This window comes from Manacus candei, unplaced genomic scaffold (genome assembly GCF_025592945.1).
Source record: "Manacus candei isolate 608988 ecotype Guabito, Panama unplaced genomic scaffold, ASM2559294v1 h1tg000014l, whole genome shotgun sequence".
NCBI classification, from domain to species: domain Eukaryota; kingdom Metazoa; phylum Chordata; class Aves; order Passeriformes; family Pipridae; genus Manacus; species Manacus candei.
In genome coordinates this window covers 18,153,317-18,180,194 of record NW_026138062.1, presented here as the reverse complement: position 1 = coordinate 18,180,194, position 26,878 = coordinate 18,153,317, and the positions used below count along the sequence as shown (strand labels likewise).

The window sequence follows — 26,878 nt, the reverse complement described above, 5'->3', positions numbered from 1 at the left end:
ACCTTAAGTCACAGCATCTGTGTGCCACCACAGTCAAAGTCAGGGATATCCACATTGGTGGGAAAGGCAGATATATTCTCCCACCATGTGTTGCAGCAATTAAAGACATTTCTCTTTAGGTAACAATAGCACAAAGTTAGCATTAGTAGCAAAGGGTCCTGCTTCGGATAGGCTTTGTAGCAAAGCACTTTGTGTGTGGGTTAGTATTCTTCAGATAGTAGTTTATAAACACTTTCCCCAGTAGGTAGCTGGAGAAGTGTAGCAGATTTTTGACTTTATGTGGTTTGTAGAGTTAAGGTGACCCTGTATAGAAATCCAGCTGACTTAATTGATTTGTTACTGCTGTTTAAATAACACTCCCCACTGTAGTCCTCAACTGCCAGGGGAAAGTTAATGGGAGATGGAGCAGATTAAGGAAAGGAAGTGAAGCAATTCAAGGGAATATATTTATGACAATTTTTTGAACAGAAACCTAGAGAGAGCAGAATACATAGCTACCTCAAATCACTCACAGCTGTTTTCCTAGATCTGGGATCTGTAGATGTTCCACAGATGAGTATTATAACCTCTCCACCTTGATGCTAAGCAGTAGAAGTGATGTATTAGGGTGGTTCTCGAAAGCTGTGCAGATTACCTGCAGTGACCCCACAGAAAATACAGCGACCTTTTTTTTTAATTCTGGTTTGCAAACTGAGGGTAAATACTGGCTTCTTGGTGGTTTGAATGGCTTATGCTTTTTTGCATTAAACATTTGGTTTACCTTCAGTGTAGTCTATAGGGTCCTGAGTCTTCTCTACTGTTGCACAGTGCTTTTGGCATGTGCACATAAACATTTCACAACTGTATGTTTTTAAATGTAGCTTATCTTGTGTTTGTAATGTTTATTTAATTTTTCACCCTATTTCAGGTTAAATGAGTTAAGTTTTACTTCTGTCCTCTAGGTAGATTAGCTTAGGGAGTTTCTGTGTAGTTTGCTATAAATTATTAATATGATGTCTTTTTACACTCCTTTTTTTCTTTGTGTTTTTCTGAGTATGTGATCTATGCATTGTGAGAAATATCTCTAATTAAACTTTCAAAGATGGCCAAATAACACGAAACAAAGAAGTTTAATTTCAGCGCGCTGGGTGTCTCAACCCAGGTGCTCAGTCAGTTTAACCACATGGGGTTTATTCAGGAGCTGAGGCCACCGTGCAAACTCTTAGCTGCTGTTTTCATCATTTCCCTGTGCAAAAGCCATATCAGCAATTAAATAGCAGCACCAAGGCAGCAGGACCGAAGAGCCCATCCCCTAAGTGTGCTATTCCCTGGCCACAGGGACGAGCCTGGCTGGACTCACACCATTCCTTTCTCCCCAGGCAGTCATAGCCTGTCCTAAGCCACTCCACCCCACACACAGCTGCTTGTTAGCTTCAACAAAGCAGTAGCAAAGAGAATAGTCTGCTTCTGAGGTGTCAGAATAAATATTAACTAACAGTGTAATGAAATCAAGGTGGGAAAAAGTCTGGGTTCTATTTGTCTGAAGCACCGACAGAAACCTGAAATGTGTTCCATTCCCATAATGGTTTATTGGTACCTAGTCTGGACTGAGCAACTTCAAGAGTCTCTTGTATATTAATATAGCGTTTCCTGAGTGTTCAGGGTGGAATGTAGTGTATGCACAAACATGGATACATGTGTATACACAAATGCACATGTGTGCACACGCAGCTGTGCACACACATAGATTTCTGCCCAGGCTGTCCTGAGCAATAACTGTTTGCCAGATCTCATGTCCTTCATTTTGTGGCACCTCGGCTCATAAGCAGTCATCTCTGTCAGCATTTTTGACTTCTTTTTAATACCATTTCTTTTATCTCCACCATTCTGCTCAGCAGAACTCATGATGTTTTTTCTTAGGCAACTCTAAAAAGAAAAATAATGTAGGTTTTTAGATGGAGGTACTCAAAATTAGCAAAAGTATAAACAGGGCGGTGGTTGTGAAGAAGGGAGAGCTTACCTAGGTAAAGAATTAAAATGAAAACAGTCTCAAACATTTTACATCTCTAAGCACTGTTTCTTTTGGTTTTTTCTTTCCACTCCTTCAGGAATTTATTTTATCTGAAGATTACAACAAGATGACACTAGTGAAAAGTTACCAGGGTAAGAACCGTGTTAATTGGTTTGTATTGTCATTAATTTTTGTTAATATTCTCTTAACGAGTGTGAATGGAAATAAGTCTTCTTAACAGTGATTTTTTTTTTTAACTAATGTGAATGCTGGTTTTATCAATAGACCCTGTACCTACATTAATCCTAGGGCCCAGACTTCTTCCTTGCTCTGGTGTCAGCTTCCAACCTTCTGACATTTTAGTTCATTTAGCCTTAACTTTTTTTTTTAGCCTTGACTTTGATTTATTTGTCTTCTCTGTCCTCTGTTACTGAGATGATCTCCATCATGCTCTTTCACTTGGTTCAGATATTTCTGCCATCTGCATGTGTGTTGGCACCAGCTAATATGTGCAAGCGTACAACAGAGTGCTGAATTGAAAGCTCCTTTTGAGGAGAGAGGATAAGCAAAGCTATTGTGTACACCCCTTCCACCTCTTGGCAAGTAAAGTTCTTCAGTGTCTACTCCTTACTTGCCAGAAAGAGCCTGCCTCAGCATCCACAGGCAGCACTTCTAGCAAAAGTTACAAGCCCTGCCTTTTAGAAGTTTTAGGAGATAGGAATTTTAAGAGAGTTGGGTGGTGCCAGCTATCCTTACAACCAATTCAAACCACGGGAAGCTGTCACTAGCAGTAACATTTCTGGACAGGCCTTGAACAGTCTGATCTCGGCCAGCTTTGGACATCCTGTGAAAGTGCATGGCCTTGTCTATGACCTTGCTGGTGCACACAAGCTCCTGGGACATGTTTACAAGCCCATGAGCTTGTAGCAGCATGCAGATCATCATGACCCTCTCTCAGTGCACCACTCCACCAGCTAGTGTGGATGTTTCTGGAGAGACCAGCAGAAAGGTAAAGACAAGCATGAACCACCTATGGGGTCACTGAATTTCCCCCCAAAGAAAACAAGGGCCGAGAGGAGATAGGATCTATTTGAAAGAGCTCAAGTGACTCCTTGGTGGTCCCCATCCTTCTATCTGGAATGTAAAAGTGTATGGAAATGACAGCCAAAATCTGACCTCTTCTATGGGCAAGGGTGAAAGCACCTGGGCACAAGTTCATGTCTAACACTGCAAACTGGTCTAGCTGCCAATCACAGTTGTGGCAACTTGTGTCAATGCATCTTTTGACTTTTCTCCTTAGGGAATCTCCATCTGAAAAAGCAGTGTGGATCAGGACAGGTGTTGGCTTGTGTAAGCCACCACTTCCTTGCTACAGCTGATTCCATTCCCCTTATAGGATTTTAACGCAGCTCTCATTTGTGCTGTATATTTGTGCAAGGCAGACAGCAATATTCCAATACTGTTCTGAAGAATTTCTCTGCATTTCAAGTGGAGGCTTGGGGCTGGTGTTTAAGCTTCCAAACATATTTAATTTTTTTTTTTTTTTTTGGTGTGTCAGCTTTTGCACAAACAGATACAAGCAATACAACCACCCTGTTTTGTGCAGTACATGTTGGCGGGTCTCAGAACAGTAATAAATCAGCAGGGCTGTAGATTGAGGAGTGTGGCGTTCACTGCTAAGTTACAGCTGGGAATAGTTCTGCAAGTCTTTCCAGCCACTTGTCTTATTAAAAAGTCAGCTCAATCAGCACTTTGTGACCAAGCCCACTGGTCATTCATACAAAAATCTGTCTGTACAAGCATGCATTCCCTTGTTTTAATGAAAAGCTTTTGATGGCTTTATTTTGGTAGCAGTAGAGATTTATTCCTTCAGCTGTTTTATTCATCTAACACAGCTGTGATATTTTTCTTTTATTTTATTCCAATAACTTTTCTATCTGGTTTACATGCAATGCTGAAACTTTCCTTTGGTGCCTGTCACTCATCATTCTGCTGGGGTACCACAACCCAGATCCACCAGACTTCACAGCAGGAGGAGTGGCAGGGTAGGCATCTGTACTGCTGTCATAAAACCAGCTCAAAAGAGGTTTAAACGAAGCCCCAAGTCCATTCCACAATGGCAGTTTTGTTAGTGATGATACAATCATGGAGGGAAGACTTGTGCTACTGTGGAAGACAAATGGCTGCAATAGGTATGGAAGGAGTTAAGTCTTGCTTCCACTCTTTCTCATGCAAACGCTGAACATGCAGAGCAGGGACCTTACAACCTTGCATGCTAGCTGATGTCAACTGGATTATTAAACACCAGCTGCTTCTGTAGGGAAGGGTGAGTGGAGGAGTTGGGTGCAGTTGGTATTTGCAGTGTTATTCTGCCCCCATGTTCTTCTCTGCAATGTGATTATGTGTCTGTCTGCTTAATTTTCAGCTCATCAAAGCAGGGTCATCATGATTCTCTTTGTCCTGGAAATGGAGTGGGTGTTAAGCACTGGACAAGATAAACACTTCACTTGGCACTGTTCGGAAAGTGGCCAGCGGCTGGGAGGGTACCGCACCAGCGCAGGTGCCTGTGGCCTGCAGTATCCTTTGCTGAGCTCTCAGTTTTATTTCTGCTCTTTGGCACTCAAACAGCCCTTTTAGTTTATTTGTCTAGCTGTCCTCCAAATTTTGTGCCCTGTATAGATTCAGTGTTTTGTGAGAGAAACTGTTACTTGAAGCCAATTTAAAAAACTGCCTATTCTCCTTGCTTTGTCTCCTTAATGCATTATGGCATATTTAGGTCTAAGCATTTTTAACCACCACAATGAGCGATCTGCAACCTATTGTGGTCTGCTATTGTAATAAATATGGATAGGACCTTCATTTAAACATGCAGTGCCTGCTTTCTTCAGAGAATTAATGGTAGCAAAGTAGGTTGGTGATCAGGTCAGAGTGCCTGTGTGCATGCATGGTAAAAATTAAATTACTTTAATATAAAATAATGAGCACTTGTCCTTCACTCTGGAACTGCTCACTATGTATTGGGAATTTGGGTTAACCGAAGAGTAAATGACTCCAGAAATGGCACTCGAGTGGCTTATTCACGCAGAGCTGCCCCAGCCGCCCAACGATAAAAGAAATATTAATTCAGCTTTATTGCAAATGAAAAGGAAAGTGGAAAAGTGTGAGCTCTTAGGCTGAAAACATGGGTTAGCATAAACAGACTTTTTAATGCCCCAGAGTGTACATGGTATAGATGTGTGTTTTGCTAGTTCAGGAGAATTGAGACCTACTCAAAATTACTGTTCCAATATGGACTTGCTTTATATTATCTGGTCATTCAGCCAATATAAATGGCATAGAGACTGGACTTAATTTTAAATTAAATTATAAATGTTTTTGAAAGCATGATGCAAGAATTTGTCCTGTATTCTCTAAATCTCTCTAGAGAACAGACCATTTTGAGTGAACTTTTGGAGGACACTTTGAGTCATTTGCTCGTGGTGGTGGAGGGCAGTGGAAGGAAGAATCATTGGCAAGTACTGCAAAAATATTTGGCACAACCAGGAACATGTTTGGTTTTTCTTTTTTTTCTCCTATGTCCTGTGTGCTTAAAATCAGTGTTTCTTAAATAGCACTGCTCTTATAGAGTGCTAAAAGCAGTTGCTCCTTAAATATCTGGTATGGACTCTGAATGCGGAATTAATTGGATGAAGAGGTCAGAATCTGTCCAGTTAGGTGGTTCCAGTAGGTGGTGGTTAAGTGGTCCAGATTTTATTCAGTTTAGAATATGATGTGTGAGGTGTCTGATGTAGTCGACACTTCCTCAAATATGACATGAAACAATACTTTTTCACTATATTCATGAACTTGACTATAATGAGGAAGCATTGTGGTGGGTTGACCCTGACTGGGTGCCAGGTGCCCACCAAAGCCACTCCTCAACTGGGTGAGGGAGAGAAAACATAAAGAAAGGCCAAGATAAGGACAAGGAGAGATCACTCACTAGTTACTGTCACAGACAAAACAGACTCAACTTGGGGAAATTAATTTATTACCAATCAAATCAGAGTAGGGTTATGAGAAATAAAACCAAATCTTAAAAACACCTTCCCCCCACTCCTTCTTTCTTCCTGCCTGGGCTCCACTTCAGTCCTGATTTGTTCTGCTTCCTGGGGGGTTACAGTTGGTCCATTGCATGTTGTCTTTGCTGATCCTTCTTCCTCAAAGGGAGGACTCCTCACACTCTTCCCCAGCTCCAGCATGGGTTCCTTCCATGGGGTGCAGCCCTTTGGGAACAGACTGCTCAAATGTGGGTTCCCACGGGGTCACAAGTCCTGCCAGCAAACCTTCTCACAGAAGCCACACCGTATACCCCCCACTACCAAAACTTTGACATGCAAATCCAATACAAACAGAAAACTAGTAATAGTTATTTTGAAGAAGTTTGAGAAGGAGAGAGTAGATACCATTCAACTCTAATACCTAAGTTACAGAGCCCAGGGAGACAACTCCTATGTTCATGGAGAAGGGCTGCTTCAAAGGTGTTTCATAACAAAAACACAAATTGTGTCTTCTAGAATAGTCTAATTTTTTCTCTTTGGTTTACTCAGGGATACTGCACTATTAGTATGAACAGGTGCCTAAAAGTACACTCTGAATACCTCCTTGAGACTGGAGCACTATTCACAAGGTTGCAGTATGCTCGTGTTAAAAGAATTAGCAAGTCATGAAAGGAATGCATAGCTTGTGTAAACAATATATTTTCCTCAGCATTTATCCATCAGATTTGATGTGGAAACCCGGCATGTGTTTGTTGGTGATCACTCTGGGCAAGTGACCATACTCAAACTAGAGCAAGAGTCCTGCAGCCTTGTTACAACATTTAAGGGACACACAGGTAAGGCCTCAGGCGGAGACCCAGCCTGGTTCTTCATCTGTGTTCAGCATTATGGTGGTTTAACTCTCCTGTGAAACACCAGGATGGCTTGTGTCAGTGCATAGCATAAAAGGAACATAGACCTTAAACTGTCACAGCAGTTCAGGGAAGCTGTATTGGTAAAAACAAGAGTCATCAGAACTCTGAGCAGAAAACATGTATGGCAGGAAATGCCATAATCAGTAGCTACCAATTAAAGCAGAGTAAGACTAGAACAAGTTGTGGTAGTTTTTGGAGAAGAGTGGGTGCTCATAAAGGAGAGACCCACGCTGGTAGACACTTTTTCCCAAAGGGAATAGGCACATCTTGGATGCACTAATTGCTTATTTCACTGCTGGAACTTGAGCCCCATCACCCTTTAAAAAAGAGCAATCCTGGATAGGATCCTACCATCCAACAGAAGAAATGGTGGTCATCCATCAGCATTTTCTCTCCATATCCCTCCTGTCTAGTCAATCACAAGGTAGCACAATCCTTGTGCTAGGATAGTGAGAAGATGCCCATAATATTCCACACTTATTTCTCTTTTAATCTCTTAGAAATCGTGGAGATGAAAAGCTGTATAGTCACACTGTGACCATCCTTCTACTACATTTTACTGTTCAGTGCAAGTGGCAGTGGAGCCCTCTGCCCACAGAAGAGCAGCTAGGCTGCTCTCAGGAATCTCAGTAGGTTTTCTAGCCTGTTAGTTTTCTGCTGGCACATGGCACATGGCTGCATGGCCTTTGCTGGAGAGGCCTGCATTTTAATCACTCTCTCTGTCATTTTTATTTAGTTACATTCTGGTCTTCCGCTTTCTGTAACAAAATGACTGTTGTGTGCGCTCTTATTGCAGGTGGTGTCACTGCTCTCTGTTGGGACCCAATACAGCGAGTTTTATTCTCAGGCAGTTCTGATCATTCCATTATAATGTGGGATATTGGAGGAAGAAAAGGAACAGCCATCGAGCTGCAAGGACATAAGTACGTTCAAAGCCCTCCCTCCTGCTTTTATGGCAGAAAAGCTAAAGGCAGAACCCACATCTGGAAACAAACAGCCCAAAGCTTACAGTCTTCACAACTTCAAACTTGTATGTATGACTCCCTATGGTTCATGTACATCAGGAATAATTTGCTTATAGTAAGTTTCTCAATGTTGAGCCCACAGGCTGATTTGAGAGTCTGCAGAGGGTGGTGAAGGAAAGCACAGTATCTATAATCCCAAATGTGTCATGCCAGAGCCTGCACCTCTGTTGGAATGAGGAATGTCCTCAAATGAGAACAGCTGCAGAGAAATTCTCGAGTTTTAGGTGTCAAGGTTTTTCCTTCCCCTAGAGGGAGCATCGGGCTTGAACAATTAGTCCCTTTTTCCTCCACATTAACTTTTTCCAAGCCACTTTACCTACAGCCTGAATTCTAATTAATGCGTTTCACCTGTAGGAGCCTTTACATCTCCTCAATGCAAGAGGCATCATCTTTGCATGTACATTTGTGCAGAATAGTAGATGTCTTTGAAGAAGACTAAGCCCCTACTGGGTGTTGATTAGAGGTCAGAATGGCTCTAGTGGCAATGATCTCCCCATCTTTTAACACTGGCAATGCAACAGGTTTGTTTCAGAGTATTGAGACAGCATATATGTGGGACTTGTGTCCAGGCTTAGGTCTGGAAAGGCAAAATCCCATGGTGGTTTTGACCTAACAGTTTCTTACATGTTCATACAGTGATGCTGCACTTGCTGAGTGATTTGCATGCCTCTGGGATTTCAGAGCACTGCAGAGCTCTTGCTGAAGTTCCCAGATCACTCTCATACCCTTCCAGTGGTGCTTGCTAATGCATTGCTGCTAGATTTATTGCTGTGGAAATTAGTTCTCCTAATATGAAATTAGCCTCTGGATCTTAATCTGTGGCATGGCTGTCAGCTGGAATTGTACAACATATAGTCCTAAGAATTCTGATGGTACCTCTGGTGTCAGCAAGCAGGCACTGTGAAAGGTGGCTGTGTTGTACCAAACTCTTCCATAAGTGCATTTCCCTTTGCAGGTGCAGCCATGTGCAAAAGCAAATGTGTTAGCATGAAAGTCCTTTGGGCAGACAAGATCAGTGGTGGTAGCAAAGAAAACCAAATATTGTGGATTATTTCCAGTCACGGTATTCTCAGTTACTGTGTCTTCATAACCGTGTTTTTTTCTGTAACAGTGTTATGTGGTCTTTGTTCCCCAGGTTGTAAACAGCTTGAGATGAAGCTTGGTTTTCTTTTATGAAGGATCGAGCCCATCTTTGGAGGCTTGAGCGAATTATTTTTCCCATGTTGTTTTTTTCCTTAAAAGAAGAAACAGAAGCACCTAAATTTTCTACCTTACTCTGAGAAAGCTTAGGAACAATTTAGTGATTCCTATATTATTTTTGAAACTCTGTACTTGTTAGTGCTAAAAGAAAATCTTCAGTAGTTCCTCAGTGCTTCATTTCTACATGATGCAGGGCTTTACAAAAACAAAGTTGTTATGGACTCTCTGACAAGAAGGTACCTTACTGGAGCTTTCATGCATCCAGTTGTGCCTTCAGAGAGGCCCAGAGCTGCAGCTCTGTTGAGGCTTCCCGGTGTAGCTGGGACCTCCCATCTCAGGGGCAGCAAAACCAGAACAGGTCTTTGCTTTGTGGATGCTGCCCAGATAAACCATACTCTCTGGTCCCAGCTGGACAGCAAAGACTGATTTGCATCTGATGGATGCCATGTACAGTGAATGGGGGAGGGCAAACAAAGCAGTTTGTACTGCTTTATTGTATATTCTGTGCTTACTTGTGCACTAGCTATAGATGGTTGATTAGTAACTGTCTTGTTTCCTTTTCAGTGATAAAGTTCAGTCTCTCTCCTATGCTCACCACACTCGGCAGCTCATCTCTTGCGGAGCAGATGGAGGAATCGTCGTCTGGAACATGGATGTTGAGAGGCAGGAGGTAGATGCTTAATTCTCATCAGTTTGATCTGAAACAGTCTTGGGAAGAAGGGACCTTTCTAAAATGGCAACTTTCAACATAACCAAGATCATTCCAAGCTCTAAAAATGTTTTTGGATATGTCTCAGTTGTTATACAGCAATTATGCCATGCCTTTGATAATATGGTACAGGGGAAATTGACTGGCAGAAAATGTGTATTAAAAAGACTGCTAAATGACTCTTACTCTTTACATTACTGCTCTGAAAGACATCCTGTAAGGAGGATATTGTGACATGCTCAGCTTTGTTTATCCTGAGAAATATCATCAGTTCAGATGTAAATGGATGGATTAGTGTTGTTTTTAAGAAAACAAAACAACAGAGCTCTTTGTCATCTCTGGAAAACTGCAACGCAGTGTGATTTTTTCACTGTTTTTGATAAAAAGATTTAACTAGGGCTTCAGTCACACCTGCTACTCGGTCTTGCTCTGGTGTAACAATGTAGAAGCAGGGTAAATGATGGCTACACTGATCCAGACTAAGATTTCACCCACACATTTCTAATTGCTTTTGTGCTTCACAGCCAACAAATGTAAGCGGGTGCAAAAATGCAGCCCATGTCTTTGGCACTGTGGGAGCAGCCTCCACTTGGCAATTCCTGAGACTTGACTCAGAGAGGGGGAGGAGCACTGTGCTGAGTGAGTCAGGCGCCAGCCCTGCTCAACAGCCTGGCGAATCCTGGTGATATGTGTCAAACCTCTGCCCTCTTCCTGCAGAGGGTACAAAGGCACTCTGAGTCCCTGCAGTGGATAGGTCTGAACAAGGCTTTTCACAGGGTGAGCTTTCATCATCTTTGCTGGTTCTTAAGAGTTTTGGCCTCCCTGGATTTTGTGGGTCTCCCTTGAGGAAGGAGGAAATCTAAGTGAAAAACTTGATTTTAAAAAAACTACTGAAGTAGGCATAGGCAGGAACTGAGCTCCCTTTTTAATGTGACTTAGCATTCCATTTGGCTCTCTTTAATCGCTAGTCCAATGGCCAAGTATGTCATCAGCCCCTAAAGTGAAATGAATGCAGAGTGGTTTCCTCCTTCCCAACAGATGTTTCCTTTTTGCTGCGACTCGAACATCCAGAAATTAAAATCTTTATTTATTTGCTGCCTTCAAAAGGCTACAGTAAGGGTTTGCTTGTCACAAAACATGCAGCAATGCTATGAGAAGGCTGGTTTAAAAAATAGAGGAGAAATATAATTGACTAAATGAAGGCCTAACAGCAGGTGCTAATGGGTGCTCTGCTTTCTCAGCCTATGGCTATGTGGGCTTGTTCTTGTTATCAGTAGCACAGTAGGGTGTTCTTGGTGCCAAACCACTCCCAAAACATGAATCTTTGAGATTTTAATACCAAATCTTGGTTTGGGGTCCTAGAGCACCTTCTTCTGGATTTTGGCTTTGGTATTTTTGCCCTTATTTAAAGGTTTTCTCCATGTGATGTGTCCTCAGTATTCACTTTATTGTATCAGATTTTCCCACACCTTTGAGATTGCATTAGAGTGAATTAAGCCATTTCTTCATTTTCAACTCTATTTTTAAAAAGCTGTAGGAAGACAACATCTGAAAGATGTTAGAAGCTGTGTTTCTATTTGACTACAAAGTGGTTACTTGTCACAAGCAAAATGTCTTCTTCCTCTATAGTATTCAAATGATTAAGAGATGAAAAGTTATACACACAGATGTAAATCTGTAGGCATTAAACAGAAAGACTGTTGTGGGTAGAAAAGACAAAAATTTGCCCCAGCAGAATGAACTGCCTTCAGAATAACTGGCAGAAGAATATGAAGCAGGAGCTGAGGGTCTCCATCTGCCCTTAACTTATATCTGTCTGGCTTTTCTATGAGTATTAGTTCCTAATCTCAGCAGTGTGTCTTGCCATTTTAATTTGCAGCATGTGAGAAATAAGTGGCTCTGATACGACAACTGAAATTTGCTAATTGTTTCCTCACAATGTATGAAACACTAGTCAATGTTTATTTAATCTCATGTGTTGATAGGACTAGTGGGAACATGTTGCAGTGTTGCAGACACAGCACTGGCAGGGCTGTCATGGTCTGCCTGGGGCTGCTCCACTGGAGACACGGGATGGACCAACTTACCAGGACCAGCTTTGGATGGAGCTCTTGCTCTTTTGGGGCAGAAAAAGGAGCAGAAGTTGTCTGTCAGGGAAGAAGTGTCGTTCTCACTAGGTCAGATTAGGACAGAAAAACTGCTGCCATCTGGAGAGGGGTCAAGAACCAGGACTCTTCCCGAGTCTCATGTCCCCTAGAGGGTTTCCTAAACACTGGGGAGATGCACTGCATGCCCCTCAGCAGCTCAGTGCAAGACAAGTGTCAGAGGACCCAAATGTAGTGGAGGACAATGACTGACCCTTCCATGTGCTCTCCTGCTACTTCAGGCATTTCCTGAGCTCTTTCAGGATCTGGCAAGACTTGCTTCCCTACACGGCATCTGATCCATGCTACTCTGCACAGCAAAACCTGGCTGCAGGAGAGAGAAGTGTCTTTAATATAGTCTTTATTTTCTTTAAGTCTTCTTACCTGCGTTATCCACAGCATGAATGCAAAGCTACACACCATGCTAGGAAATAGGAGACCTGCCTTCCCTTGTCTTTTGTAAAAGTAGAGAAAAGAGCTGGTTTGGGTCTTCGACTTGTTCAGATTAATCTCATCTTTCTCACCCCTATGTGTGATTTGTAGCACAGGTACCTCTGACAGCAGGAACACCTCTTACAGTATTAAAGAAAGAAAGAATATGAAAAACCCCAACCACATCAGTATTTCCAAAACTCCCCTTTCCTTTCAGATGAGTTTCTTGGCTATTGGAAATACTAATTGCCCCCAGTTTCCATCAGAGGCAATAGGAGGTGGTAAATGCTGTCCAGATAGGACAGGACAAAGTATTCTTACATGCTTAATTTCAGAACTGGAGATATGGGGAGGCTGATTTGTTCCCGGGTTATTTCTGTGGTCTTATTATCAAATTCTTCTTCATGATTTGTGTGCAAAGTGTTCCTCCCATGTCCTTCAAAGCTCAGAGATAAGCCAAAAAAGACATCTCAGGGAACAGTCAAAATGGCATCCTGTGAAAATGGAGATTTTAAATCAAGTTTAGCTGGCCATATTGCCACATCACAATACATCTTTCTTGTCCTGCCTTTAGGCTCCATGGGAATTTTTTCTGTTTGTTGCTCAATTCCACTTTGTGTTTATGTGCATGTGTGTTGCAGACCCCTGAGTGGCTGGATAGTGATTCCTGTCAAAAATGTGACCAGCCTTTCTTCTGGAACTTCAAGCAAATGTGGGACAGTAAGAAAATAGGCCTCAGGCAGGTTTGTATGTGTCCTTTGATGGGTTAACATATTGCAATTAGGCTTTCCTCTCATAATAGATTGTGGTAACCTTTTTCTCCCTAAAGCTTCAAGAACTTGCACTTCGTTCTTCCACTCAATGCTTAGTAGTGGGACAGTGAACGCCCCACTGATGAGGCTGGGTTTTGGGTTGTGAGGAACACACTTTTGTTTTTCCAACCAGTCCCAATAGCAAAGGCATGTCTTGGGCTGAATAGATTGGTTTGGGGCCTTCCATGGCTTTAGCCACATGGGATTTTGCTTATTTTAATGAAATATGTTATAGAAAGAAATTTGCAGCTGATTTTCAGAGATTGTGCTGGAACCAAAGCTGTTTTCAAACAGTTTGGGTAAATGTGTGTAACTGCTCAGGCTGTACTGGAAAAGGCTTATTGGTCTGCTTGAAACATGCTGCTTTGTTTTCCTGCTCAGCAGAAGAGGACTGCAGACAGAGACTTTTGGGAAAGGGGTGAAAAAGCACTCCATGTTCTCCTGGAGTTTGAGAAGCTTTCCTGTTTGCTGCAGCCTTGGCTGGGTCTTGCTAGAATGAGATGGTAGAACCAGTGGGACCTGAGCAGTGACCTGATCTGGGTTTGTGGCTTAAGATGTCTTTCTGCATGTTGTCTCCTACAGCATCACTGCCGGAAGTGTGGAAAAGCCGTGTGCGGCAAATGCAGCTCCAAGCGCTCCTCCATCCCGCTGATGGGGTTTGAGTTTGAAGTGAGGGTCTGCGACAGCTGTCACGAGTCCATAACAGATGAAGAGTAAGTGTGGACACTGAGCCAGCTTGCACTGAAATGGGGCAAAACATCTGCATCTGCATCTGGAAGGGCCTGGGCAGATGCGAGGCTCCAGGAGGGAGCAGCCCTGGGCTTTTTCAGCAAGATAAGCCTCTGGGGTGACTATCAAGCCAGGAGGGATAGAGGAACCCTCCTCTACCCTGTTCCTTTCATGCCAGAAAAGGTCTCAAGGTAGAGTTTATGGAGTGGCTGCTGAATTAATGGCTTACAGAAGCAGACAGATAGTTATTCCCTCAATAGAGAAAAATTTTGGGGAAAATCCTACAGTTACAGTTCTTGTTGATTTTTGGATTTCCTTCTTCAGGCGGGCACCTACAGCTACTTTCCACGACAGTAAGCACAACATTGTTCACGTACACTTTGATGCCACCAGGGGATGGCTGTTGACCTCGGGGACAGACAAGGTTATTAAGGTAGGAGCAAGGAATGTTCTCTAGCTCCTGTATTTCATTTCCCCTTACTCTCCCATGTGGCTGCAGCTATGTCCTGTCTGCCTTCTTCCACACAAGAGGCTTCTCACTAGTGGATTTCTGCCCAATAAGTACGAAGGAGGTCTTGGTCTATAAATTTATTGCCTGAAGGAGGCTGGGACAAGTTCTAACTGTAGCTTTTCCTCCAGGAAGACCAACTTTTTTTCAACATGGCAAATCTCAGTGTGGCTAGATAAAGAAATAGCTAAAATAATGAATAAGTTTATAACAGCTTAATTAATTTAAAAAAGAAAAATCCTCACAATGTGTTATGAATATGCTGATCATTCAAGTTAGCAATGTAATGGGAGTTTTTTGGTTTCTTTTAAGGCCAACTGTGAGCCTGACTCATAGGGATAAAACATAGTGACATACAGAGTGTTGTTTGGTCAACCTCCACCACTCTGACATGAGTGGTGGAAAAGGAAATCAAACTTCTTCAGACTTGTTGCATCTACCTCTAACCATGTAGCCCCTCTTAAGCAAAGAAAAAAGGTGCAAATTATTTAAAGATTATATTTATACTGTATTTTATTGTCTTTAACCATTATTCACTATGTTGTTACATTTTATTGTATTGACAGTTGTGGGATATGACACCAGTAGTGTCTTGATGTTACATCAGTGGAACTGGAAAGGTGACATTTACAGAAGAAACCAATTTTCTAACCCTAATCATACTGCAGAAGATAGATAACGTTGGGTGCATACAGCAGATGAGAAAGGAACTAATGCGTTTACAATTTTATGTCCTCTGCTTGATCAAGGCTGAGCATTTGCACGAAGACTCTTTCCACTTCTCAAAATATTCAAGAAGGTATTTTTTTAACTAACGGTTTGTACGATCTGACTTCAGCTGTCTTGAATTCATTTGGAAAATCTGTGTGCAGTGCAATTTTTAGTTTTTATATTTAACTATGTCAAGACACTTACTGCTTTGTACAGAGGGCTCTTGGGTTGTGCCCCACCATGTGAGTTTTTGGTATCAACAGACTGTATTAGGCAATCGGCTCTCCCACAGCAAGTACCTATTGATTTGGGATATTTCTGCTGACCATGCTCTCTTCAGTGGAGGAACCCCAAATGCAGTGTTGTGTGTTCTCTGGTGCATCGCCAAGGAGCTGATGGACTACTGCAATTCCTAAAAGGGCTCTACCATCTACTTGTCCTAGTGGGCATCATCCAGAGAGCATTTTATTCGTCTGTGTAATCTTCCTGCCTCTTCCTTTGCTGCACAAGTTGCAAAACCAGGGGGCAGGTTGCTCAGCAACTAATTTCTACAGAAAACTGAAATAGTTTTCCAGCTCAGAGCATTACAAGAACACACAGACTTGTTTGAGTTTGATGAAGCTGACAGGCTGATTCAAATGAAATTATTGGCAACAGGAACTTTTGGGAGTGTGTGCATGGAGGGTGGGCAAATCTAAAACTGGTCTAGGTTGGAAAAGTCTGGTTAACCTCTACCTCTACCTCTACCTTGCACAGCAACATTTCAGCATTTATATCTGTCTGTGTTGTTGAAGATGAATTTTGTTTTTCCTGTTTTCCATATGGTTAGTCATATTTTTTTAAAATGCTGATGTTTTTTATTAATTTCCTCTATAGACCCAAAACTGATATTGCTGAATGACTCCCATTGTCCTGTTGTCATATTTTATGGTTTCTTTTAAAAATAAACAGTATTTAAAAACCTGGATTGACCAAAATTACCTTGTTAGAAGGGAATTATCAAGATGAATGATTGAAAAAAACCTTTTTTTTTCCGAAGAGATCTTCTCTGAAGAGTCAACTCTCTGTTCCATTAATCCATTTCAAATTTTAGCATGGTATTGCTGATGCACTTCAAAGAAAGTGGTGTAGAGAGTAGAACTGCAAACCAGACCAAGGGCTTTCCCGTATCCACTGTTTCAGCAGGCCTTGTGGTCTGTAGCTGCAGTGACACAGGACATTGGTGGTGCTCAGTCTTGCCCCATTTTGGACTTTACTTTTCCCTTCTAAAGTGGGGAGGCCATGATGTTTACCACTACAGAGTTCATTGCCACCTAGAGAAGCCTGGTGTTCTTTCTTCAGTTAGAACATCAAAAGAAAGTAAAGCTTCTCCTTTGTTTACCCAACAGTAATTCACTTTTGAGTTCAAAAAAAAGGTTAACACAATCCATGGCATTAATTCTGGTCCAGTGAGCTGCTGCAGTAAAGAGTGAGTGGACTTTCATGTGTGCATCACAGGACTGCTATGTATTTTCAAGGAAAATTCTCTTTTTAAACATCCTATAAACTGTGATGAAGCATTTTGCAGTCACGTTCTCTGAAATAATGCCACCTTGGCTTCCCTGGTCATACAGCCTGTTGATGGTTCCCCTCTAGGCAGCATATTTTAAAGCATATTTTCAAACATAATTCACACAGCACTAAAAATATTATTTTTCCAGCTTGAGTGTTAATTGTTTTCTAAGTCCTCCCACTTTCTCTCCTGGAAACTAGAAGCTTGTTTCCTCTTGGAAGGCTTTTCATTACAACTTGTGCAAGTTTTCTGATGACTGAAGTGTTCTGTTGAAGCTATGCAAGATGAGCAAGTTGCCTGCCAATATTTCATTCCAGCTTGAGAAGATGTACAAAACTTTGCTGCACTTTGATGTTCTGTGTTACCTCGGACTCAGGGCCTTCTGGCCAAAGACCTGACTTGCTTTGCTGTGCAGGGAGTGTATCTCATGGTGACGGAAACATGGGCACACCAAAGTGGATTTAAATGACAGTTTAGTGCTCTGTTTCTGAGGAGACAGCATTTGCAACAAATCTGGTACTCCAGCATGAATTGTGCTTCCGCTGATGGAGTGGTGGAGTCAGCAAGCTGAGCATCTGCTCCTGGGCCAGCACCTAGTTCTGAATACATAATGTTCAAACAAAGGTGAGGAACTGACTCCGAAGGAGACTAAATATGGGAGCTACATGTGTTTGGACTGTTCTGCAGTAAACTCTTGGCCACTCCCCCATTGTCTTCCAAGGAGTCATGGTTTCAGTGTTGCTTGTTGAGTAGATGTTGGGTATATAAATCCATTTTGCAAAATTTTCCTGGCTCTTCTTTCTGACTGAATTACCTGCAGGGTTATCTGAATTTAAGCTGAATATCTCCTTATCTTGCAGTTGCAGGACAAACTCATCTGGGTTTAGAAAACTATATAAGCTGAAAGTGAAGCTGAGGGGGGAAGGGAAGTTTGTCCCTTTGCTATGACCTTAAAAGCTATAATGTAGAGATAGGAAGCGAAAATAGATGTCTCTAATTCAGTAATTCTTTTTCCTTCCAAATGAAGTAAGGAGGATATGACACTGGGAGAGTTAAAACACCTGCCTTCCTCTTCTGTTACTTTCTTCTGTCTACTAGATCCACCCAAAAAGGGATCCCTTTTTCCATTTTACTTGCTGAATATCACACCTGAGCTATTTTTATGAATTGTATTATCAGAGGATTGGAAAGAGGGTGTCTTTTGATACAGGTGTAAACTGCAGCACCACATGCATACACGCATCCACACACACTCAAATGAAGCCAAGTGTCCTTTCTCCAGGGTTCCTGAAGGGCAGCAGCTTTTAGTGATACCTCCTGCTATGACAATGCTGGCCTCCCTTTGCTCTTCACATCAGAAAAAGTGATTTTCATTTCTCACTTAGCTGGTGTTTCCTTGGGGGAGGAAGCAGTGTTCTTTAGAGCATCTCCCTGCTATTCTTGGCTTTACAAATGAACTGTGTCCGTAGTGCTTAGGCAGGTGATGGCTCACATACACTGGTCACATACAGAGTGCTTGAGCAGGTGGTTTGATCCAGGTGGGACAACCTGAGCCCCAAACTTCAGTCTTTTTAAGCTAAAAATATTTGTATGAAGGGAAAAGAATGCTTGCAACTGCTTGTCATGATAGCATTGATGGTCCTCCCATCTACAAGAAGACTAACATCATGATTAGATGTGATTGAAACAGGGTGGTGCAAAAGAGTAAAAGTCAGCCAGTCTAATAGAGAATAATCCTGAGTAGTGACACTCACGTGCTCAGCTATTGGCACCCTTGTCTATAGCTGCTTTTTACAATGAAGCCCAGGTGACCTCCATACTTTGTCCTCCTGAACTTGAGGCCATCACCTGAATGTCAGCATGTTGACTCTTAGCACATCAGTAATGATAACTGCACTTTCCGTGAGACCGTGGCATGAGTATCTCCAGTTCTGGGAATAGAATGGATGTGTTCCCTCTGAGTGGGGTTGGTTGCTGAAAAGAAGGGAGATGGCTGGTTGTGCAAAAAAGATGATGCAAAACAAGTGTAGAGGGAAAAAAGTTTGCTTTATGCCTGCTGAGGAAATCATTGTTGGAAAGGAATATGCAACTTTTTTTTCCATCTGTGTCCAGTTCTGTGCTCCCCAGTAAAAGAGAGAGATGAAACTACTGGACAGAGTCTCATAAAGGGCCACTAAGATGATGAAGGTACTGGAGCATCTCTGGGAGAGATAGAGCATCTCTGTTCAGCCTGGAGAACAGAAGGCTCAGAGGGATCTCATCAATGTGTATAAATACCTGAAGGCAGGGTGCAAAGAGGATGGAGCCAGGCTCTTTTCACTGGTGCCCAGTGACAGGACAGAGGCAATGTGTACAAACTGAAACACAGGAGGTTCCCTCTGAACATCAGAAAATGCTTTACTGTGAGGAGGACCAAGCACTGACAAAGGCTGGCCAGGGAGGTTGTCTGTGGGTTCCCCATCCTTGGAGATATTCAAAAGCCAACTGGGCATGATCCTGGGCAACTAGCTCTAGGTGACCCTGCTTGAGAAGGACCAGATGACTTCTGCAGGTTCTTTCCCATCTCAGTCATTCTGTGATTCAAAGTCCATTTAACATTTCTGTCTACTCTATGGCTTAGGGAAAAAAAAGTATTAAGTATCTTTTTTTAAATCTAAACTGCTAACAAATTAGTTACTAACAAATTAGTAAATATTACCTATGTCTGTCTTCGCTGGTCTTAACAGGATTTGGGTAACAATGACCAAAATTCTGTTCTGTAGCACAGAGGAAATAGGCCTATTTGGCCTATGTGTGGTTTTACAGGCCATGTCCTTTCCAGAAGACCACATGGAGCACCTGGCATGTTTTCAGTTAGGACTTAGAAGACTTTGTTTCTATGTGTGACAATTGTATGTAACAGTAACAACAAACTTGATCCTTTTTTCAGGATGCATTGTCCCATCAGTGGAGACCTCTTGTGTAATATTGAGGAAGACAGATTTTTCTCTTCAAAACTGCATCCTGTGAATTTTGGCAGGAACTCTTTGCTCTTCGGAATTAAAAAAGTGGTCCTTAGTTTGACAATAACCTGAAGTTCTGGAAGTTGAGATCACAGAATCACAGTATATGCTGAGTTGGAAGGGACCCACAAGGATCATGGAGTCCCAACCCTTAGCCTTGCAAAGGACCATCCCCAAGAGTCACACCGTGTGCCTGAGAGTATCGTCCAAACGCTTCTTGAACTCTGTCAGGCTTGGTGCTGTGACCACTGCCCTGGGGAGCCTGTTCCAGTGCCCAACCCCCCTCTGGGTGAAGAACCTTTTTCTAACAGCCAACCTAAACCTCCCCTGACACAATTTCAGGTCATTTCTGTGGGTCCTGTCACCAGTCACCACAGAGAAGTGATCAGTGCCTGCCCCTCCTCTTCCCCTCATGAGGAAGCTGTGGACTGCAAGGAGGTCTCCCCTCAGTCTCCTCTTCTCCAGGCTGAACAGAACAAGTGACCTCAGCTGCTCCTCATATGGCTTCCCCTCCAGACCCTTCACCATCTTCATTGCCCTTCTTTGGATTAACTTTGTGTGGTCATATGTGACTTTTCATTGCATTTTCCCAGTTTGGGGATTTCTCCCTTTTGACCTGTCTTTGGCCATCTCTGAAATTTTGTTTGCTGCAAGGACACATTGTACTCCTCAGAACAGAAAGAGATTGAGTTCAATAGAAATTGCTGCCAAGTGGGGACATTAAACTCAAACCCAAATGAAAACAAAAGAGTACAGTCTCCTGGCAAAGTCTTTGCAAAGAACAGATACCAGGAGAGAAATGTTATCAGCATACAAAGAAAAAAAAAAGCCAGTAGTATAGAAATGAATATTCATCAGAACTGTACAAAGCCAAACCATCCCCCATCCCAACACTGTAAGCTGACTAGCAGCCCTGGTCAGGATCCAGAAGCCACAAAGAACATAGAGTTCTTCTAGTAGATTGAGTCAATGAAGATCTGACTTCAATTTCTTGTTCTTTGCTTTAATAGCCAAATAGTATCTCCCTCAAGCAGTGTTGTGAGAACTGCATTAAATGTGTAAGCACTTCAACATTAAAATGGTGAGGAAGAGACACATCACTACTGAGATGGTGCAGAAGAGGTGATGGGCCTTACAATTATAGTTTTGCCTCTCTCCAGTTCCTAAACATCAAATAACCTGCATTTATCAAAGAGTTTATCACCTTGGTACTTACATTTCAGATCAGGGCTTCTTTGAGATGTGAAAGACCCACTGCTGTCACCCCTATTTTGTCCCATCTCAAGAAAATTCTGTGGGGTTGCCACGGCCAAGTAATTAAGAAATTTTCACAAATAAATAAGTGCACAAACTTACTTGCTACATCCTTGTCACTAGCACTAGTTTTAGGTGTGGTTTAGTTTTCCAAGGGCCAAGCATTGCTTTTGACTCTTCTTGGAAACTTAAGTTCACCATACTGACCAATATCTTGTGGGCTTCGTTGTCTTTCAGAGAGATTTTATATGAAAAAAAAGTCTTACTGGCTTTTGTTCAGGTCACTGTTTTGTAGGAGTGATGCTCAGTAATTTGACCATCTTTTCCACTGATTTTATTGTAACACTTTCCAGTTCTGTTCCATTGTGTAAATGTCTCCTACACAGCTGAATAAATTGTGATATCTTAACCCCACGAAATTAATTTCTATCAGCTTCTGGCTATGTGTGTAATAGGGAATTTGGTTTTTTGAGTTTTGATTGGACTCATTCACCTGCCTCTTCCGTGAATAGTCATAAAACTGGCAACTGTTCTACTGATGTGTCCTTTCCCATGATGAATTCTCCCCCCAAGTGCCTGGCAGGGGGTGAGCAGCCCAAGGGAAGCAGGGTGTTTGGGCAGTGGAGGAATTGCACAGTTTATGCATCACTTCAAGGCTCCCTGTGGATTCTGAAATGGAAAGGGAAGATGCTCAAGATTTGTAACCATCAAGGAAAATGGCACTTCCTGGGGCCTCTCTCCCTGAAGTTTGAATCAGTGCAGGTTTTACTGCTCTTCCTCTGTTTGGACAATATTTTTACCTGTGAAATAGCACTGGCACTGCTGGTACAGCAAAGGTTTGAGTTGTTTCTCATGGCAGCAGGGTAGAAACCTGTCCTGCTGAAGACTTTTGGCCAGGCTGACACTATTTATCTTTGTAAAACTGAGCATTAGCTTTTGTTTTGAGAGAAAACAAACTTCCTTCACAGGAATACACCATTTTTCCTCAAGTTTATCTGATGGCTCCCTCTAGAACATAAATACTGACCTACTTCACAAATTGCAGTTCTTGGATTTGGTCACATTTAGTCCCAGAAGTGTTTTTGTTGCACTTGCTTCTTATCAGACTCAGTGCCTTTTCAAAGCTTTCTTTCTCCGATTGTCTAGATCAGTGCTTTTTTGGATGACTGCAGGAATATGGAGTTTTCAAGTTGTCTTATTTGCATTTCAAAATTATCTCCTGTAATCAGTCAATGCATCTGCCCCAGTGTGCCCAGAACCTCTCCCAACAAAGCAAGAGATGTAAGCTTGAGACAAACAGGGAAAATACTGTGAGCTGAGCCAGGAAAGATCTGAAGCTTCGCTCTGCCAGTCAGAGTGGTAACAGCCAGTTTAAAAAGACAGTGGGTAGATGCTGACCAGCATTAATTCTACTAAGCAGGATCTCGTGTCATGAGATGGGGTGCTTTATTTTTGCAGGGAGGGTGAGAGAGCAACACAGAGAGGAACTTATGGATTAAATTGCTTTATAGCTGCCCTCCTCCACTGGAGCCAATTACCATGAGGTTGTTAGAATAACTCCATATTCACTACCCACTCACCAAGTTAAACACTGGTTAATGAAAACTACTACTGCTCCAACTGTCATGTCTTTTAGAAAGGCTCTGTCATTATAAAAATACAATCAGTGACTGGACTGACAATTGAAATGGCTGGGACTGTCCCCCACCAAATAAATTTACGCTGAAGTTTGCAGTACTGACTTAAGTCAAGCTACACTGAAGTCTATAGCAGAACTCCCTTCTTTGAGCCCAGGCAGTGCATGTTCAACATCCCACCTGAGTCATGTTTACTGGCAAGTGGTGTCCCTGCTCACATCTTGTTCCCAGTGAATGGAACACAGAAGCTGGTGCATGTGTTGGTGCAAATGCAAACAGTTGGTATTTGCAGTTTACTGCAAAATAGTGAGGTATATGTGGAAATGCCCTGCTATTCAAAGGCAAACAACAAACATTTGTTTATACCTTTAATCAATCACAGGTTGGTTTTGTTTGGGTTTTTTTTAAACAATGAATAAACATCATCCCAGAAATGTAACTTAAGAGGAAATGCAGTTGACAAAATTGCCCGATAAACTGACCTCCTAAAATTTTCATCCAAGACAAAAACCAGAAGTTGCAGTTGCCCCACATCACTGCAGTCAGTCCCACTGTCCATGGGCAGTACCCTTCCATCAACACATGGGGAAATGACTGGCTCCACATGTGGTCTGTGGTGATACATTTCTCTGTGCAAAATCCAGGAGAGCAAAAACTTCCCAAATACATGACTTCAGCAAATGATGAAAAATGTGAAAGCCTTCAGAAGGGGAATAATTAACAATCGAGGTCAGAATCATATAAGCCTCAAAGCTGCCACAAGAAGTGTTAGGTTGAGTGTGGACAGGGAAGGGCAGCAAGAGCAGCTGCTGTGCTTGTTCTGCTCCTATAAACCAGGTGTGTGCAGAAGTCCCCAGCATGCACTGCTTAGCAAGGATTTGTGACACCTTCTCTTTCTCTGTCACTGGATGCCATTTTTCTTTTGCCCATAAAGCTTTATAAGTGGCACTAAATGTATTTACTTTTATGAAGGTACAAGTCATTCTGAATTGCATTAACACAAAGCCTCTCGCTGGCTTACAAGCCACATGCTGCGTTTGCTCTTGTGGAATCAGGCTGAAATAAAGCATCATCAGGACCATTATACCAAAGTGTGTGAGACTCTGGATTTTGTTTCTAATTGCTGTTCCTGTGTTCTAGTTCTTTTTAAATCACAAGCGCTCTTAAACCATAGCATGTTGCTCTTTTACACTGTGACCAACTTTGATTAAAGCAGTTTTCTGAGCTCTGGCTTCATTTTTAAGCTGTGACTAAAATGAAAAACACAGGCCATTCAAATACATCAGTGCAGAATGTGGACTAAAATGTGTTATATATATATATAGATATATATAGCACATTTTTTTTATTTTTATGAACTATTTAAATACCAGTCATTAAACTTCTTCTGTACTGCAGAGCTGAGAAGCCACTTAACTACTTGATAATGCAAATGTTTTTATTAGCCTTGCAGCTACTGGATTAAGAAATGTAGTTATTATATATGCTTCCAGCTATACTCTTGTTTTGGGTAACTGTATTTAACAGCTGGAACTACAGAAAATGTTAATACCACACTTGTAGTAAATAATCCTCTGTACAAGCCTTGCTGTTGTTTTCTTTCACTGTAAGTTTACAAATGAAGTTATAAGTGAAGCAATAGTTTGAACGCTGACCCAGCCTCTTCAGGAAGCGCTGTGACAGCCTCACTTGTTTCAGCACTGCTTATCATGGGAAAGCTTATTTCAGGGCCTCTCTGACAGTAAAGTCTTTATTTCCAAGGAGACTGATAATAGGCTGAAAAGAGAAGTTTTTTCTTAAATTGATACTTTATGGGAGGTCTTTGAATAATTAGTAAATGCCATCAGCCAGGAAGGTATCTTTGGGGAAATAAAATTATGTAAAGCAGATATAAGGAGCTCTCCCGCACCCATCTGCAGGACCTTAGCTACCAGTCACTGCAGAGACCTGAAAAACACCTGTGTTATATTTGTGTCTAAGTTTGTCCTACCACACTGGTCTGAGCCATGTGTGAAACAGTGTGACCAGTTGTCTGACTTCTATAGGCAGTTGGCTTATAAACACAGTCATGAGAAAATGTGTTACCACTGCTTTGTAGTAAATCTGAAATAAGTAAGACAAAATGAATCCCACCTGAGTGTCTTAGTCTGAGATGTCTTTACCATTAGTAGAAAGATGTAGGACTGTAGGTGATGTTTCTTAAACTAGATTCAGTAAATCCCTCTGAAAAAGCCTGTTTTCTCTCTACGCACTTTACAGTGAGAATCCCAGTGAGTAATTCAAATGTCCACAGATCAGGTAAGATGAATCCCATCCTCTAGGTCTGAAAGTAAACAGATGCAGACAAAATACAACCCTCTCATCAGGAGGTGGACTTCACCTCTAAAACCTGTGCCCCACAGTGTTCCTTTCCCCCTCTTCATCCATCCATAATGATACAGCAATTTCCTTTAATCTTTTGCAGAAATGGCAAGCATATACAGCTTAGTGTGTTATTTCTTTTCATGCTGACAGTCATACAGCCATTTCCCTGCTGGATCCAGCCCTGTCTGGGTGTGTTATGTGTTGAGACCTCCCACTTCATGGTATCTTGACATAAATGGGATAATATTCAGCCCTGGCTCCATAAAGGAATGTGGAAGGCGTTTGGCAGTGTTCCTAAATTCTTGCTGCTTAAACATGAGTAAGCAGATCATTTCTGCATACCAGCACTGATTTATGGAAACTGAAGGCCGTGAGGAATTCCTCTATTTAAACTAAGCAGACACTGCAAGAGAGTTTCTGCATTCCCAGTTATAGGTTTGAGCCCCGTCAATCCTCATGCAGTGAATGACGCCACCAACCCGTCAAATGCAGCGGTTAAATGTTGTTTAAAAGATTTCCCACTTCTTTCCTGAAGTCTTTCACAAAGGCTACTGAAAGAACACTCCTCTGCATTTCTCTGTGCTGAATGTTTTAAATTATTCTGAGTAACTTTACAAAGTCTTGGGTTTTATTTTAATGCCTCCCAATTTTTCTTCCAATTCAAAGAACACAACCTGAGTGCGTCTTGAGACAGCAGGTGCATATTCACAATAGGAGAGACACGGCAGCAGAAAAAAATGACACAGGAACCACTCTCCCCCATTATGAAAACACCTGAACCCAATTAATTTTTAACAGGCCTATGGCATCCTAATTCCACTCAACAGCAGGGGTACTACAGCAGGTGTGTTACTGTGTAATTAGAAGCTTTATCGTTACACTGTGTCAGCAATGACACTAAGTTCCTGGCAAACTCAATCTAAAATTCTGGGAGAACTCTTCCAGCACTGCCATTAGCTTCTCCTCATCCTCCAGTGGACTGTGGGTGCTTGCCAGGGGTAAGTGTGTAGCGACTGGCTGCCTGTCTGTAAGGAAAAAAAAAAATCCAGATGGGTACATTTAACTTTCTCTTCTAGCAGAAAGGATATTTTTCTGCTAGACTCTGTACTTCTCAAACATACCTCACGGTTTTGAAGTCAGGAAACATACCTTCTAGGAACCTGTAAATAATGTTAAGCATACCTCCTAAACCAGAAATTAAACTAATTCAATTTGTATTCTGGAACTATTTTTCTTCAACACAATGTGACAGACAGTGGAGCAAGATCCCATTTGCAGCTAGGGACAGTGCAAGAAAAAGGTGGCTTTATAGTAGGTTTGCACCTGTTCCCTGTCACTAGTGCAACACCTGTAGGCAAAGAGCAATAGCTGGAGACTGTTGCTGCAGGCAGAGGGTACTTTTGCAGCATGAGACGGGGTTTCCTTGCCTCCTGGTTAATGTTTCTAGTGCTACTCAAATCTCCAGCTGGAACTTAGTAGTTAGGATTATTTTCAATTTTAAAATGCTTACTTTCATCCTTAGAAATAACAGTTAAATTCTAAATGCCCAGAAACTTGAGCTGATTGATCAGTTGCTGTAAGTAACATGTATCCAAGATGTCTGACCAAATTTGCTCAGTTCGATGTTTTACTTAGTTTTCCAAGTCTCATACTCCTCACTCCCTCTGTGTAAATATAGCTGTATCACCACCCATTCTAAGGGACTTTTCCATCCAAAACCACGGTATCTAGAGCCCAGGTACCTTATGACAATGCCATCAGGTCTCTATGGAACAACAGTCAGAGCACTAGTGAAGCACCGTTAGTCTATTTATCAAGTCCAACTTCCAAAGCAGCCAGCTGAGATGAATTGAAC

The 26,878-nt window shown here is 42.0% G+C and overlaps 2 protein-coding genes across 8 annotated transcripts in view; one reads left to right on the top strand and one right to left on the bottom strand.

The window, feature by feature from the left end:
• The window catches only part of WDFY2 (WD repeat and FYVE domain containing 2), a 73,805-nt gene that overhangs the window by 45,948 nt on the left and 979 nt on the right, over nucleotides 1-26,878 (top strand). The window contains exons 4-12 of one of the 2 annotated variants that reach the window (XR_007903320.1): nucleotides 2,088-2,142; nucleotides 4,416-4,566; nucleotides 6,754-6,866; nucleotides 7,741-7,867; nucleotides 9,734-9,839; nucleotides 13,096-13,197; nucleotides 13,849-13,979; nucleotides 14,320-14,428; nucleotides 15,070-15,302. Coding sequence is in view for 1 of the 2 variants with exons in the window: in XM_051780214.1 (XP_051636174.1) it covers nucleotides 2,088-2,142; nucleotides 4,416-4,566; nucleotides 6,754-6,866; nucleotides 7,741-7,867; nucleotides 9,734-9,839; nucleotides 13,096-13,197; nucleotides 13,849-13,979; nucleotides 14,320-14,428; nucleotides 15,070-15,099 (924 nt within the window). In the remaining variant the exon portion in view is untranslated. Of the gene's footprint in view, nucleotides 1-2,087; nucleotides 2,143-4,415; nucleotides 4,567-6,753; nucleotides 6,867-7,740; nucleotides 7,868-9,733; nucleotides 9,840-13,095; nucleotides 13,198-13,848; nucleotides 13,980-14,319; nucleotides 14,429-15,069; nucleotides 16,180-26,878 lie in introns of those variants that run through there. The other variant, XM_051780214.1, reaches the window with a different exon arrangement.
• The window catches only part of DHRS12 (dehydrogenase/reductase 12), a 38,871-nt gene continuing 28,321 nt past the window's right edge, over nucleotides 16,329-26,878 (bottom strand). For 4 of the 6 annotated variants that reach the window (XM_051780218.1, XM_051780216.1, XM_051780215.1 and 1 more), the window contains one exon: nucleotides 23,015-26,048. In XM_051780218.1, the coding sequence (XP_051636178.1) occupies nucleotides 25,921-26,048 (128 nt within the window). In that variant the 3' untranslated portion in view covers nucleotides 23,015-25,920. Of the gene's footprint in view, nucleotides 16,416-23,014; nucleotides 26,049-26,878 lie in introns of those variants that run through there. The other 2 variants (XM_051780217.1, XR_007903321.1) reach the window with 2 other exon arrangements.